Source organism: Pan troglodytes, chromosome 10 (genome assembly GCF_028858775.2).
Source record: "Pan troglodytes isolate AG18354 chromosome 10, NHGRI_mPanTro3-v2.0_pri, whole genome shotgun sequence".
Classification (NCBI taxonomy): Eukaryota; Metazoa; Chordata; class Mammalia; order Primates; family Hominidae; genus Pan; species Pan troglodytes.
The window spans coordinates 23,722,559-23,740,000 of NC_072408.2; the positions used below are offsets into that span (position 1 = coordinate 23,722,559).

The 17,442-nt window shown below is 36.2% G+C and overlaps 2 protein-coding genes across 11 annotated transcripts in view; one reads left to right on the forward strand and one right to left on the reverse strand.

Annotated features, from left to right (window-relative positions):
* MGST1 (microsomal glutathione S-transferase 1) overlaps positions 1-17,442 on the forward strand; it is a 263,100-nt gene that overhangs the window by 244,181 nt on the left and 1,477 nt on the right. The window contains exon 6 of one of the 3 annotated variants that reach the window (XM_054662981.2): positions 3,793-9,742. The exons of 1 other annotated variant lie outside the window; for it this stretch is intronic. The gene's annotated coding sequence lies outside the window, so the exon portion shown is untranslated. Of the gene's footprint in view, positions 1-3,792; positions 9,743-17,442 lie in introns of those variants that run through there. One more of the 3 variants, XM_054662977.2, reaches the window with a different exon arrangement.
* The window catches only part of LMO3 (LIM domain only 3), a 61,925-nt gene that overhangs the window by 42,433 nt on the left and 2,050 nt on the right, over positions 1-17,442 (reverse strand). Inside the window, exons 1-3 of one of the 8 annotated variants that reach the window (XM_003313527.5) lie at positions 17,261-17,442; positions 15,385-15,451; positions 9,978-10,191 (exon numbers count right to left, since the gene is read on the reverse strand). The exon at positions 17,261-17,442 is cut by the window's right edge and continues 98 nt beyond it. In XM_003313527.5, coding sequence (XP_003313575.1) covers positions 9,978-10,183 — 206 coding nt within the window. In that variant the 5' untranslated portion in view covers positions 10,184-10,191; positions 15,385-15,451; positions 17,261-17,442. The other 7 variants (XM_003313526.6, XM_003952125.6, XM_009424930.5 and 4 more) reach the window with 7 other exon arrangements.

Below are 17,442 nucleotides of genomic sequence, written 5' to 3' on the forward strand. Positions count from 1 at the left end.
ATGCTGTGTTGGCAGTCCTAGCTCATCAATATAGGCATTTCCTTGAATTTCACATTGAAATACTATGATGTATAGATATTCCATTTGCCATATTAATAGATGAATGTAGATGCATCACTTTAAAATCAAACATGCGACTATATCATCCCCCTTAGATTGGCAACAGATCATCACGTGACCAAATCCAGAAGCCTGTTTTCAAATTCATATTTCACAACTATTACTTAATCACACAGGGTCATCAATGGGGCCAAATAAAAAGACATCCAAAAAAACTTCCAGTAAATAAATGAAAAATAATCTCATTCAATTCAGCAGATGAATTCTATAATCCCAAATGAAATTGATTTCACAACTGCCTCACTGAATAAGCTTTACAATGGTTTTCAAATTGAAGTATTATCACTTTTCTAGGGGACATTTAGAAATGTATACGGGGCATTGTTTGTTGCAACAGTGATAGGTGGTACCATAGACCTACACAGCGACTACCCCTTATTCTTGCCCCTCCTGCTCTCACACACCCCAGCTGCACTAGTATCTGTGATGTCCTTCAAACATATGAGAAAAACTCCCACCTCAGGGCCTTTGTACTGGATGTTCCTGAGCCCAGAATGTCCTTCCCGTACGTGATCATGGCTAGCTCCTTCACTTTCATCAGGTCATTACTCAAGTCACCGTCTCAGTGAGGCTGTCCGCACCCCCTCCACACAAACCAAAATTCTACAAACCTCTTGTACTGCTTCATTTTCTCCTCATTGTGTTTATCATCTCCTCATGCCCTATACTTATTTTGTTGATTACCTATTTCCCCTAAGTAGAATATAAACTCTACAAGGGGAGCGGGTATTTTTGTGTTTTATTTAGTGCTGTATGTCAAGGCCTTTTACAGTACCTAGAATATACAGAATGATCACATTTATTGAATGAAAAAATGGGAATGGGGATGATTAAGTGTTTTGCAAGAGGTATCAATTGTACAAGGAAAGATAAGCATTTTGCAAGGGGTGTCAATTATTGATAACTTACTGATATCTGTGATAAGAGTTGGAATAATACAAATAGCATGAAAGTTACAAGCTAAGTCTGTCTTGCTCTGCACCCAAAATATAACCCGTGAAGCTCAAAGCTCAGCTTTTATAAGAGGACCACTGGCTTATGAAATAATTTTTATGAAGTCCAGATACTTTATAACCTCCCTGCTTCAGAATATTTTCTAATCTCTCCTGATCATACCTCTTGTCATTCTCTATATTGGTTCCCTGGGACTTAACTGGAGTGAAACTCTTTATATATTCTACTTAGTTATTTGACAATAATAGTGACTATGTTTATCAGGTGTAGAAAATTTGAAAAATAACTTGCTCTTAAGTTCTTTCCAATTTTCCCAGACTGGATAGCTTATTCTTCACAAAAGAAAGTACGTATAACTTTGTACTTTATATATTATACAAAATTAATTAGAAATGTAGTATTTCACATTCATTATTTATAAGAATGAAGTATTGGCACTCAAATATTTGTCAAGTGACTAAATGGTTTCATTGTAGAACTGTTAAAGAGATAGCAAAGCAAGTAATCATAAACACAAACCCCAATCCTGCCTCTCAGCAAGGGTTGCACTGTGAAAGAAGAGATTCTTCTAGCTCAGGAACTTTCTAATATTTTTCCTAATAAATGGTCACAGAAAATACTGGCTTATAAATTTGAAGGCAATTACTTATAATTTCTTTGTATCTCCCAAAGTGCAAATGTTCCTCAGTGGATATTCACATGCAATATTTATAGACTCTAAAATTACATTCACAGTATAAGTGAGCATCTCACCTGTAAAATGCAAATAACCTGCTCATGGAAACTAATACTTGCATGAAGTTACGACTGCTTTTTCCATCCGCTTCCCTTACTCCTACCCACCCAGGTAAAGGAACAGGTACTGATCCACTCATGTTACCATCTTTATACATAGATATTGGTAAGAATATATTTTTATTGAGCAGCTAATAAACAAAAAATAAGTGGTATGCTTAATGTTGTAAGGTATTTTAGAATGTAACAGTCTTGATTCCTCTATTTTTTGGTGAAATGTGAGCAGTATGTCAAAAAACACTATCCTAGAGATGGAAAATTAAAAAACATTAAAAATAATTACTAAAGAGATTTCAAAATCTTTTAAAAACAAAAAGAATAAAATAATTTCAAAAACAGGTAAATAAACATCTCTGTTAGAACTGCTAAAATAAAAACATAACATTGTTCTAAAAGTTTTAGAAACTAGGAGTAAAGTAATGACATCTAAAATTAGCTTTTCCCTCTTGTTGCTTGTTGGGATCCCACAGCATAAATGAGACAGGAATTTATTTTTTCTCTGTGGTATCTGATTACTGTTAAACATTAGGATTAGCACATTTTATGAAGTTCCATGCCTGCTTACTAGTCCTTGTCATATCTGATATTTATGTTTACTAAAATTGATTTTCTCTTTTTATTAATAGCTTGGGTTTAATGTGGACGATGCTTCACTGCATTAGTAATAACAATTTTACTTAAATATTGCTTTGGTGTGCTCTTCTGCAAATACTCTTTCAATTCCTAAGAGTCTTTTATTTTCCCAGTAGCCCAGTTGGAGAGTTTTAATATTAAATTGAATCATAACAACACATGCTGATTAGAGTCTAACTTAATACATGCAGCTTAATGTTAATTTTCCAACTTCAAATCAGGGATTTGACTATTCCAAGATGATTATTCATCTCAAGTGTGATTTCATTTTAAACTTGTAAAGCCCACAACTAGAGATTTTTGCATCAGAAAACACTAACATGATAGCGCAAAGGAATTCGGCGAAAAGAGAATCATTACATAACTACAAAAATACTGTTGAGAAGAAAAAGGTTTATCAAGAAGATTTCATAATACAGCACAGAAGCAAAAAATGGCACAAGCAAATGCACAGTTGGCTGATGTAGTTAGTTTGTGAAGATAGCAAACGTTTGGTTTCTATAATAAGAGGATGTGCTTAGGTCCTAATTCCTTTAGAGAAAGTTATCCATTAATACTGATAATAAAGGGGGGAAAGGCATAAGCCAAAGGAATTGTTTCAAAGTTAGAAATGAAAAGCTAAATGCCACATTTCTTGCTTCACAGTATAAACTTCCACTTCAAAATAAGCTTCGTGTAAGCACCTTGAAAAGGGAAATACATGGTTAATCATCAAAACAAGTATATTATCATAGTAAAAACAGAACTAGAACAGGCAGTGTCAAACTCCCTCGGAGCTAAGAAAAACAGAATTAGATATTTTAAATCACAAGGAAATAAATTTAGGCATTCTGTAGTTTTATAAAAGTTGTCCTACATGTTAGACTGATTAATATCCTGTAAGAATAGATGAGTGCTATAGTTTGCAATATTAACGAATTAGCTGGGGTCAAGTGTTTGAATTTTACAAGTTTTAAAGCTTACCAAGCTATGGTGATTTGTTGGCTAAAGTCAGTGATGACAAAAGGTAATGGCGATTCTAAGGTTACACAGATTCCAATCTCTGTATGTGCAGCATGTATGTATATAGATCCACACCTCTTCAAATGCTTAACAAGAGGAAGTGCCATGTATCAGCAGAAGTAATCATATACATAAACCAATTTTTATAAGCCAATTAAACTAAAAAATAAAAAAGAAAGAAAAAGGCCGTTTATAGAGACATGCCTAATACAAATGGAGGTTTATAAAAATACCTAGCAAATTGAACAGAGTATTGCTATTTTTATTTTTATTCCCTTTGTTTTCCAGATCTTGTCCAGCATTTACACTTCATATATTGTATTTTTTATTGATAAAAGTGAGAAACATTGGCTAATTTTTTCAGAAGATGGGATGAGGATGCAGTACATGGCTTTGAATAATAGAAGACATTCTCATACGACTTGGAAAAATGTTTTCAAGCCAAATACCAAAATAAGACTTCAGTGCCCCACAGTGTAATGAAGGGAAATACAACGGTCATTTAGGTTGGTGCAATTCTTTTTTTAGGCTATTTCATTTTTATGTGAGGCAGAAAACGGAACTGCATAATACATTTCTACAATTTATATATTCATCAAAACCATTTACAAAATTACTACTTTCAGCATATTTTAAAAATGAGATTGCTTAACAAATTATGTTTATGTAGTCAAAATACACCATTAAAATTTATTATTAGTCACTTAATGGAAGTTAATGGTGAGTTTATAAATGAAGTGCTGGCTTACTTTGATATAGTCTAAGAGCAACCAAAAATAGAAATTATTTCCCAGAATTCTATGTATTTATAAAGTGCAAAATAAGCAATTTTAGCAATTCTCAAATGTAGGTTTTCCAGATGCATTTAATCCTAAATACACTTGTAGAAACAGAATATTTTTCTGCTAAGTCAGGTATGTCTAACTTATCCATCTTACATGTAAAAACTATCCTGACTGAAGTATTTCGTACTTATTAAAAGATAAAAAACTATCAAGATACAGAAACATTATAAAATATTTTTAATACTCTGGGGGGTCGTGAAATTTCCAGTGAAACTATCTCAAGTCTACAAAACAAACTAAAACAAAAAGCCACAAAAGTAAAATAATTATATTATTGGTAAATACTCATTTACTGAAAATGAATGCATTATAGAATTAAAGAGAGAAAGATATTGCAGATAAATTTACCAATGAGAAGAAATTCTGTATGTGCAGTAAATATTTTTAATAGAAGTTGTTTGGGGGCAGTTTTTGCTCAGGAAGTCTAGTGTGAATTCACCTACTATTTTCCAGAATGAGGGGCACTCTTCTGAAGAATTATCCAAAAAAATTATCACTCCTAATTTGTATTGGTTCAGGAGTAGTATAAACGCTAAAATATTTAAAACAGAATTCAATAATGCTTCTTCTACAATAAAGGGAAAAATGATCTTAAAATTGTAACTTTTTATAAAGCTGCAAATAAGATAATTTGTAAGGAATATAACAGTATTTTTGTAACAGATATGGAGTTCAATATGCTCATGTCAAAATATTTCATAATACTAAAATTAACTTAGACATTCAAACATAAAAATTATGACAATAATATAGTATTTAAAAGCTCAAATGAAGCTTATAGAAATAAAGCTTATTTGTAGAGTTCCATTTCATATAAAAGTTTATGCTTTCAGAATTTAGAACAGTAAAAAGTGGTTTTTCAAATAATAAGAATACATTGCTTTCCTGGAAAAATACTTCCAAATGATTAATATTAAAAAGATGACAATGAAAGAAAAAAGAATGAATATTGTATCAACATTAAAAAAGCATCTGTGCTATAAATTGCCAGATAAAATAATATTAACAACATATTCCTATTTACCTTTACACTTATAATTATGTACCAATATAAAGCTGACCTTACATAAAAATTTAGAAGCACCAGGTTTGATCAATGTGAGATAAAGTTATAGCTAGATTTATGCCCTATGTGGCAATTTATTTTTATTTTCTCTTTTAGAGTTATTATATTATTATATTAAAGCATATAAAATTTGTAGTCAGCATAGCAAGCTTCAAATCATTTTAGTTAATTAGCAACTATGGTGAAGCATGAAGCATCACTCTTTCCCAGTAGTTTCATTTTAAACAAATCATCCTCACGTATAAAAATAGCAAATTGCATTAAATTTTATATAAGACATTTTACAGCTTCTTATATAGGAAAAGCTATAAGCAGCTTCCATGGCACATACCACAGCAAACAGCTTTGAATAAACTCTGGCAAGATATCATTCATAGAGATACAAGATACATACAGCCTATATAGACTTAATGCTTAAAGTACGTCACAAAAAGTTGCAGGTTCAAAGAAAGAACAACGAAAAATTGCCCAGAAGTTGAGTTCCAGTTACATTCTGACATCCTTTATTGCCTTCAAGTTGAAAAAGAAAGTATTTTGGTATTTCTCCTAGTTCTACTTAATGCTTGCTGCAAAACATTAAATAAAAGCATGTAGAATTCCTAATTCTAAGACTCTGATTATGCACTGGCTGGCTACTTTATTCATATTTTTTCATACTGAAATAAGGCTGATAGATCACAGTGATGAGTACCTTAAACATTATCACTACAACTTTGCTATTTTTACACAGTCATTTTTAATCTACTTTAGACAATATCAATTTTAAGCTCCAACTTAAAGTACAAAGATGTTTCTATATCTAATTTGTCATAAGTTACTCTTCAAAAAAATAAAAATAATTATAAATGCATTGGATAGATTTTTAACAGATACATTTCTTGGTCTGCCTGGCATATAAATATTGACTGGGTAGATTTCATAATTTCAGTCAGAAACATGTTAGAGGAAGTTTTAAAAAGTCAGTCCTTCTCTTTCTTTAGCTAATGAGTTTCCAAAGGAGGAAAGCAATCCCACAAATGGGCAAATTCTGTCTCATCAGATATGTACGTTTTATGTTCCACAGCTAAATGAATGATATGCCAGTCCAGTTCTGGAAAGTGAAAAATTCCACTGTTAAGGTTTGATACTTAGTGTACAAACTATGGAAGATTTTTCTTTCTTTTTCTCTTAAATATAGCTACTAGTGCCATAAAGGAGAAAAAAAATGGAAAGACATCAAATTTTCCATAATAATAGTTTCTATAACCCTTAAGAAAATATCTTACAGTCTAAATTATTATATTTTCATATTATTTAATATCTCAAATCATCATTCAAAGAACTTATAAATCACATCATCATTATCACTACTCAAAGTAACACAAATAAAACACAGATCTTTAAGTCTCATTGCTCATAATTAGGAGTGTTTGTTTCTTTCTGTTTATGGAGGGAGAAGTGTATTAAGAAGCTAAATGTAATTGGCAAAAATATTTTACTTTTCACTGTATGTAAAAAATTATCTGGCCCAGGACAATACTTGTAACCAACAATATATGTGGACAGGCAAATTACTATTTTATTACTTTCCTTATTCTTACTTACGTTCTTAATAATTTAGACATGAAATATAAATATGTAAGTTATTTATGTTCAGTTTGGTGCCTCAGAGAAGTTACATAATATCCAAGGGCCAAAAATAAAACAACTTTTAAAATAGAACTTAAGTGATTAAACATTGGTTATATAAAATACAAAATGAAAGTATGCTGAATTTGGAGGAAAATGAGAAAAATTACTTTTAAAGCTCAGGAAAATAACCACAGAATATTACTTGTTCACTGATTATATTACAGATTCTATGTAATTAAATAAACAATTAGATAGTGGCAACTTTAGGTGTACCTTCCTTTTTCCTTTAGCTAATTTCACCCATTGCCTGAAATCATACCTCTCACACAGTAAGCATTTAATAAACATTTTTGAACAACTATTTGTATCTAATCAAAGAAATTAATTTGTAAATAAAATCTGCTTGACTATATTTGTTGATTTACCATACAGAATCAGACTATTTTAATTTGCCAATCAGAGACATATGCTGTTGAACATCTACACAATTTCACTGAGACACATGCTTTCCACATAAAACTAAATACCACATCTGCGGCATAATCTATAACACGTAACACAGTGTTTTACACACACCAATTCTCCACTTCACTTCTGCAATTTTAAGTGTTGATGAAGTTGCCAAATAAGTCACATTATATACAACAAACTTTCAGTTTAAATAAGGGACAAGATTGCTGTTAACAACTTAGTTTGAAATGTTAACAACCGTTAGGCTGTTAACATAACAACTGGCCATTAATGTGGTAATGACCAATTTAAGAGGAAATCGTACTCTGAGAAATGAATATATTGGCAATCAGGACCAGGGTTTATATTTGAAAGAATATTATATACTTTTAATAAGTTAACCACCATTAAAAGTTTGAGCCTATCAGGAGGTAACTGAAAGTTATTCTACAAAAAGCCACATACACTCTTATAGAGATACAAAAACTTCTGATACGAAAAGTATTTTTGATAAATGCGTTTTAGCTAAACACTTGAGACTATCAAATATATTTTTACTACCACAAGGAAAAAGAAAACAAAACAAATCTAAGATTACTGTCTTTGCTCGATGCTATGTTGACAGCTAAGAAGCATGTTATACTCACAATATAGATATTTCCTTGGCAAATTTTTATTTTTGTTTTCAAAACCCCCAGATATTTCAGTTGACATTCTTTCAAGTTTACTTAATTTTTGTCCTTTGGTTTATTAAAACACCTTAACATTGCCCGGGCTATATAAACTCCTTATTTGAAATGGTAACATAAATCTACTTGAGATACTGAAATTACAAACAAATGTAAAAGTCAAAAGGAGTCAAAAAGCTATGACTATTGGTTAGTACAGATAAAGCAAAACTAAAAAGCAGTATTAAATCACTAAAAGCAAATACAAATGCTTTATGTGGAAATGAGGCTCTAATTCACAATGGGCAGAAGAGAAATTTTTATTTCAAAGAGGAAAGTTCAAAGACCAGAGAGTTCTAAAAGAATGAACATTATACATTAATTTTGATTAGTTGTGCCAACACAATGAGGGAAATCCTGGCTGGAGAGAGTGACTTCTCATTGTTGGCACCTTGCATGTGTTTTACGCACTTGGAACACAGAGAAGTAGTAACAAGTGGCCATAATTAGTCAGGAGGCTGTCAGATGAGGCCGTCCTAAGAGCGAGAAGGAGTAGAATCTGATAAACAGTACTGCTTTCACCCTCTTGTAACTACCACTAATCAAATGATATATTTTTATATCTAAAGATTGGATCTGACTGAAAATAGCTGAATTATATACTAAGAACGACCAAATTCCCTAGAAAACACCTCACCAAATGACCAAGGTACTAAAGGAGTTACCGTTGATTGATAAATTTTGTCATAAGGGAAAAAATTCCAAATAAATCGCTTAATGTCAGACCAGAAAATGATTAATTGTATTAAATATGAAAATCCCAATGATGCCATATATCATTTCTCTAATTTGATAGATCCTACTTTATTAATATAAGTAATTTGCAGCTGAAGTAAGTCACAAAGTTGCCTGAAAAGCAAAATAATTTTCCTTCAGCAGAAATTCTGTGTTGAGTACTTAATGCTGGAAAACAAGCTTTAGTAGGCTTCATAGCTCCATAACCAAGAACACCTGCCTTGTCCTGAAAGCATTCAGATGTTTACAGGTTGGAGGGTGGCTGTCATTTTCCTATAATGATGGAGGTCTTTACTTTGTTATTATCCATAAAACTACTGGCAAGTCTGAGGCGGTTCAATTGCTTAGTTGTATTTTTGAGATTCCCGTTTAGAATGTCATGAGGTGGGGCAGGAGGAAGATGTATCTACACTTGGGGAAAGTTTTCAAAACTCTACAATAAATGCACTAATAGATATTAACCAAGGATTTGCACCTGACTTCCTCTGACACACTTGAAACAGAGAAGACAGCTGAATAACTTTAGAAGACTAAATTCAGGTCCAACTTAGAGGCAACAATTAAACTGTTTTACACAGTCCATTTTTTTTCAAGTTGAACTTTTGAAAAATAGTTAAGATACTTTGCCAAATGGCTGATTAATTTCTTTGTGTTATGCTCAACCCCCATTCCCCCTTAAGCTCCAAAAAAAAAAAAAAAAAAAAAAAGCAAAAATAAGTAAATCAACCTGAATGCTGATTTCGACCAAATACATCCTTGACATTAACTGGCAGTTTCAATATAGGCAGCGCCATAACCAATTGCCTGAGTGTGCAGGCAAGCCCAATTGAAATACTTTAAATATTGTGGTTTGCTGGCTATTCCTTAAGCATTAATTTGAGTAACACACACAGGGCAACACTTTGAAGGCTGACAGGTCAACTTCTTTCAGGAATATAAGCTGGCAGTAAGGAAATCAAACAAGCAAACAAAAAATACACTTACAAAAGTACTTTAAAAGGCATCCAGTCATCACTGGTGTGCAAGGATAATTCCTACCTCAGATAGTCTCTGCGACAAAGGATAAGATTAGCTTTAGTGTACAGGGTGGAGCCCACCTCTCCCAAGCGACAGTCACAGCAGGCACACTTCAGGCAGTCTTCATGCCAGTATTTGTCCAGTGCCTTTAGAAGATACCGGTCCTTGATCTTTCGGTTGCAGCCAGCACAACCTTTCGGCTTGGTGTCTGGCTGGACTGAGAGCATTTGTATACCTAAAGGAAGACAAAAGCAAAAAAGAGAGCTGAGACTACCAGACAGAATAAAAAGACCTCAAACAAGTTAAATATTTAATATTTCCTTATTCTAGGAGTGTTAGCTTTTCTTGTTTAGGGCTATACTGAAATCAAACCAAATTTTGGAAACAAAAAGTCTCAAACTTTATCAAGTGCTTATTAAATCATTCATAAAGTTACACATGCCAAGTGACAATAATAATAAATTCATGTTGACCATGGTAAATTGACATTATAAATATGAAGTTCAATAACAATAAATAATTTTATAGTATCTTCATTCTCCCCATAGAGCAGTTCCTTTAGAAAGAAAATGTGAGTAAATAACAATCTGAAAAGAAAGCTATTTAACAAATTAATCTATGCACAGTCCCTAGAAGTAAAAAAATGAATTTCACTTAACTGTTTAAAAATTTCACTTAATATGTGCTTGACGGTGGAAGGAGAGTGCACCTGGTATGGGGTTACACTAACCTTATTCAGCAGTAGAGGTGTTTATAGTTAAGTACACAGAACTGCTACCCGAAAAGCTCACCAATCCTATATTTCTTGCTTGCATCCAAATACTTCTTCTATGTCCTTGATATTTCAAAGTATTCATTGTGTTCAAATATAACATTTATACTCACAAGCATCAGTCAGCACCTATATTAATGGCAGATTACTTAACTATATACTATATGCTTTTATGTAAACCTAAAGTATATGATTATACCATTTATTACCATAAACATGCAATTATTTGTTTTATAAAGGAAAGAAAAAACAATAGAAGGCAAGATCTAAATATATATACAATTATACAAACATATATAAGTAAATATATACATATTATATGTATACTATGCTAAACATAGAAACATTTATATATTTTAAAGATATAAATCCATCATAAATAAGGAATCCAGCTGGATTCTATGGGCTTTACAGTTTGATTGAAATCTTTTGAATGAATGGATATTCACCTTGAGTGTCTTCTTATTTCCTAGGTATTAAAACACCCAGCTTTAGCAAGAAGCTGGACCAACTATCCAATGCCTCACATTTATCAAATAACTCATTTTAAGCACTATAAAGTACTGCAGACATCATCAATTCCAAATTCCCTCATTTTACAAATTATGTTACAGAGGCCCAAGAGAGGTTCAGAGACTTGCTCAAAGCTGAAAGACAGTTACGCTATAGACTCCAGCCAAATGGCCTTCTTACAGTCCAGAGACCCCTCTGCTGCATTATGTTTGCTCTCCTAGGCATAAAGTTTTAAACTTGCATGTAGGAGGATACAAAACACCAAATGTGCATGCATTATAGGATAAGAAATGTCAAGCTATAATCTGCACTTTTGTATATTTTCCTTCTCCAAAACAGCTAAACCTCCTCTAGTTTCCTCTGATACCTTATGATGAAGGCTTCACCCCCATCACAACTTTCACAACCTTTTTTTAAAAAAAAAAATCCCACTGGTAAGAGACATCAAGGCATCCGCAGAGCGGAATAACTTTTCTAACTACAAATAATACATGAGTTGCACAAAATATTGTTAGGATGTTGAACTTTCATTAGAAAATAACTTGTCTGGTAGAGTTGTGTAGGGAATGGCAGGAAATAAAGCAGAGTAGCTGTTCTTTCTTTCTGCATCATAAGCATAGCTGTAGTCACCGGAGCTGCAGACTAACAGCTGGATTTGTAAGAAGAGCAGGTGGTATCCCTATAGCCTGCTTTCTGTTCCTTTCCTTTGAAGGAGCTAAGGGCCTAGTGTAGATTAATCATAACCCTTGATAGCTCTGCTAAATCTCACTCTCTAGAACTTCTAACAAATGAAGTTTCTTTGATCAGAACTAGTTATCCTCTTCTAGCAAGGTTCCACAAGGAATGAATCCCATTAATTACAGTGAAAACAGATCCAAGTGCCTGTTAACCACACATCTAGGGGGAAGGGGAAGTTTTGATTTACTCAGTGAAATTCTGGATGGTGTTACTGAAAACACCTAAATAATAAATATTAAGAGAAGCCATTCTAATTAAGCCATCCTAATTAACGGCCATTCTATTAAATTTGTAAGGCTATTATTTTTATTTATCACAAAGCTCAAAGATGACAAATCGAAAAAAAAAAAAATCCCAGTAGCAGCTAAGTTATATTTCCCACAGTTGTGTTTCTACCATCAAGCATAGAAGGTCAGCTATTTTATTCAAAATGCTTTGCAACCAAGACAGGGGATACCAACATTTGGCACAAGTAACACTACCCTACTTGTCTTCACAAAATGTTTTTGTTGTGTTGACATTTTAATTTAGCACTCAGAGGCCAATTAATATTTGAAACTCTTACATTCTGTTTGGCCTTGGGCATAAAAGGAGTTTGATATTTCACACTCCATCCTGGTACCTTATTTGAAGAACATCATGGCAATTCTCTTGAAAATGGAATCTCTTGAATTCCATGCAAGTTAACAATCGTAGCAAAAGAACTATTTTGTAGTCACCATGTTACCGTGTACTTAAAAGGCATAAAGCAGTCAGCAGCCTCCCCTCTTCCACCAGAAGAACATGTCTGGGTAGAGTTACGTGTTTGTAGCTAAGAAACATTTCACAAGTTGCTCATAGCACATCAGAACTCATAACTAGTTTTAGATTGGCATGTAAATTGTTCTGAGGGAAATTCTTATTGCCTCTGAGACCCTGCCATTCTGAGTTATTTGACAGTTTAAGGGAAATCATAATTAAAAAAAAAGACATAAATAATAGCCTGTGCAGTGTGGTGTGCAGAAATAAGTAGAACCATTTCATTTAAACTCTGGTGAGCTTTTAATTGCCTGGATTGCATTGTGAGGCGGCCTAACGGTTGATTGCATCCATTATGTTCCCTTGTTCTGTGCCATTCATCCGCACAGTCCCAGCTTCAGTAGTTAACACAACAAAGTAACCACAACTCCACAACACACAGGGGTTTAAAAAATAATAATAATAATGAAAGATTTGCAGGACTTAGACACAGTCTTACATTTTTGGACTAACTACACAGAGTGAATAGAAAACATTTTGTCCCTGTCGGAAAATTCACAGAGAACAATTTGGGAGAGGGAAGAGGAAGAGGGAATACATAAAGGGGGTTGGAAGAGATGAGGTGCTTCAGAAAGATGCTAAAATGGGAATGCAGGTTCTGCAGCTGGGAGCATTGACACAGATTAAAAGAATTTGGCCAACATGGCCATTCGATTGCCAAGAGGCACCAGACAAAAGATTTTCTCTCCTCCTGCCCATCTTCATCCTCTTCCCAGCCCCCAACCCAGGTTGGAAAACTGGATTGGGCCTAAAAGCTTGTTTCTCTCTGTTCACTGGCCCAGAGCATCCCTACAGGCTGCAGCCCCCTAAGGGACAACAATGCAAATAGATGTCCCCAGATCTCAGGCACTGGAGCTGCTTAACTCTGTTCTGCCCCTTCAACTCCCAGCCCCCTTCCCTATCCTTCACCCCCCTCCCCTTTTTGAGCAATGGAGCTGGGAACCAATTTGATTCCCTTTTTCTCCAATGCAGCTGCAAGGCTCAGAGATACTGACATTTTTCCACTCTTATCAGTTTAATTACAGTTACCATGGCAGCAAAGTGCTAGTGCTTGGCAAAGGCCAACAAGAGATTTGCAAGACTGAGTTCAATTTTGATGCAGCTCACATGCAAAATAAAAAAAAAAATAAGAAACATACATACACTCTAACAAAGAATCCCTTGCGGAGTTTATGCTCCAGCCTTTTGTGGTTGTGTCTTTGCAGCCACACAGGGATGGTTTGCAAAGAATGTAGCAGTATTTGTTGCATCTAGCAAGATTAATTGGTTTAAGCAGCAGTCTTTCAAAGCAGTTACAACAATAATATTTCGGTTCTTTCAGAAAGACACAAAAGCAGCGGAAAAGCAGAAAGGCTTTTGAGCGGCCAGGAGTGCAGAGCGCCAGCAAAGTGCATCTATGATAGACTGTAACCTTACCAAAACTTTTCTCCTTTTTCTGCATGAGTTGACTTAGGCGTGCCTGAGTTGCAGCAGCTTCGCATTGAGCACCAAGCCCAAAGGTAGAAGTAGAAGGGGGTCTCCTTGATTTCGCTTAAGTGTGGACCTGGTGCGCAGCCTACACCGCCGAGGACCGACTATTGTGAAGCCACTTTGGGAGCGGGTCGGAGTGGCGGCAGGGGGTGGGGGAAGGGATGAGGACGGCCAGACAAGACAGGGCGCACACACGGAGCCCCTCGCAGTGTGCAAAATGATGGCGAATGACAAAGCCACATGCTTCCCTAACTCTGCCCGTAATCCTAAAATCCCAGCGGCCCCTTTTAGCTTCCTGGTAACAAATGGATTTGATTAAACTGTCACATGCAGCGTTAGCATAGCATATCATGTTCAATATGAAAAAGATCATAAATCTGACTTGTATTTCATAACAGCAATCTGGGTAGTCCCCGTAAAAAATGTGCTGCATCAGTTTGAATCTCAATCTATTAAGATATAGGCACCTTGGTCCAGGGACCTTCCCTCTTCTAGCCACTTCTGCCCCTACCCGCCTGCCCCCCCCATGCCCAAACACAGCCACTTTTCCACGGCAAAGGAACAACATTTTGTTATTATGGCTGCGTGGAGAGAGGCAGAAGCGTCAACAAGGACCAAAAGATTGTAATATCAACTCTTTAAGAAGTGGGGGTTCATGAATTCCAGCAAGTAAGGGGGAGGGGTCCGGAAACCCACCCAGGACTGAATTCTTTTCCTATGGGCTGGGAGCAAACACTTCCTAATTCCAAACTCTCCCTGCCCCTCTCTCCCCGGGAGTCAGGGGTGTGGAAATACTGCAGTTCATGGTGAACTTTGACTATTATCCACTCGAGTCGTACTTGAGACGTTCCGCGCCGCAGCCGCTCTCCCTCCTTCCATCAACATCTTCCGCCTGCATCTATTTCATGTCTCATCATAAAAATAATGAAGCCTCACATGATTTAAACAAAACCGTCTCAGTAGAGCTGCAGCCCGAGTGAAAGTTGCAGTGCGGAGCTGGGTTGCAGCTCCAGTTTATGCCTCATTAGCAGAGGCTGGGGAAGAAAAAAATACCCACATCCGCACACGCACGCGCGCACCCGCAGACACACACACCACAAATAAGCCGACGCGTGTGTACACAGTTGCTGCACTTACCTTCTCAATCAAGCGATACAGGGGGAGGCCGTTCAGTAAGCACAGTGGCTGCTTTGTAGCGCTTCTCCTTGGGAAAGGTCAAAAAGAAGCATTGTTTGAAAAAAAAAAAAAAAAAGACGGGGGAGGGAATGTCTATTTTTTTTTAAGTTTAAAATAATGAGGTCCTCAAGGATCCGCCAAGCAATGGTGTTGACCGCATCTGAGCCACAGGTGTCCTCCTTTTAGGCAACTGCAGTCCGAGGCTGTCTCTCTCCGTCCTGGTTCAAGACAACTTACCCCAGCAGCGTGCGAGGAGCCGAGCTGAAGGAAGCTCCGGCTCTCAGCTGCAAAATGCAATCCCTTCCCAGCCAGACATAATACAGCCAAAGAAAAGGTCACTCAGTTATTAGTGAGCCGGCGGAGCCCAGGCAGCGCTTGTCAAGACCACAGAGAAGCAGCTCCCTTCCGATTTAAGACTATTTACCTCTCGCCCCCACCCCTCCCCTCTTCTTTCCTTCTCTCCCTCCCTCTCTCGCTGGCTCCCTCGCTCGCTCTCGTGTGCCTGTTCTGCAGCTCAGTCAAGTACAGCCGCCCTCGGAAAGTGCAAAGCAGCCACGAGACAGATCGGGCTTTGTTGCTAATTTCCCAGGGTGAAAATTTACAAGCCTGCGAGTGCAGTCAGCACAACCACATGCATATGCTACTCACAAACGCTGGGGACAAACCCGCACACAAAATGTGACCTCTGCAGGAGTCGACTGAGGAAGGACCCTACCTCCTGGACCAGTCCAAAAGAAGAACTCCTGCGAGAGAGCTCCGGAGGAAAAGGGTAGGGTTCCTAAAATAACCAGGGCATTTTGGAATAGGTGGCTACATTTAAAGCAAATTGCCTTCCAAAGCCATTTCTGAAGCTACCAATTATGGAAATTAAAATAAAAGCAAGAGAATCAAACTGCTACCAGAATACCCTGGAAAAAGCACACAACCCTCCCCTTTAAGAAATGCCTGGAGGTGGCTGCAGTCGCTGGTCTGTCTGTGACTTCCATTCATGAACTCTCTGAAGTCGCTGCTCCGCAAGTCCGCCACACAAGCCTGGTTCAGGGGGTCACACACACACTCTCCTTCCTCCCTTCCTCCCTTCCTCTAATGGCCCAAGACCCAAACTGTGAACTTGTTCTCCATTCACTAATGCTGACCCCCACCACCACCACCCCGAAACACACTTCCTGCAATTACTTGAATTCCTTGCTATTTAAAACTCACACGCTCCAATGAAAAACAGCCAAGAGCACTGAGAAACATGTTTTCAGGACTAACTTGGTCAAAGAACCATAGTTTCTGCACCATTACTGCTTTGTCTTCACAGGCTTGTTTTAAGGCCTTGACAAATTTTTTTTTTTTTTTTCTAATAGGTCCCATTATCTCTAACCTCCTCTCCTCTTAACTTTCCTTGGCATCTATAAAGGCCACTGGTAGCTTTAAAATACCTTATTATTTTTCCAAGTTTTCCAACTTCAAAGTCACCCTCTCTTTGGGCTGCTCTTAAAGTACCCTCACCAGATTTTACAAAGCTTCGTCAGAGGTCAAGCTTAAAAATGGTCCACATTTGAATGACACTCACTGAAATGTTTAAGAGCCAAGAAATATTCAATTGTTGAACTACAAAAAACTTTTTTTCTTCTCTTCACCATCAGTTTTAATCTAGCTCTAGTTTTAAAAAAAAAAAATCAAAGCACCCCCCCATGAGTATTTAAGCTAAATTTTGTTTTTCTTCATAAAGAATAAAGGCACAACATTGATAACTAGTTTTTACCCCCTCCCTTTTGAAGGCTCATAATAAAATAGCCTGTGGTTTGCTTTCCTCTCCCTTTAAAAGGCAACAAAACTCAGAACTAACCTGAAAAATAACGATATTCACAGACGGTAGATTAATGAGAACCCCTTAGTTGACTTGTTCTGTACATAGGCAGATTTCTTAAGTTTGGCTTTTCTGGCCCGTCTAGGCAGGCATACATGCACTTCACCCATCCGCACAGCTCCCCACTGTTCTACCCCACCTCTCTGCTACAGCCACTCTGA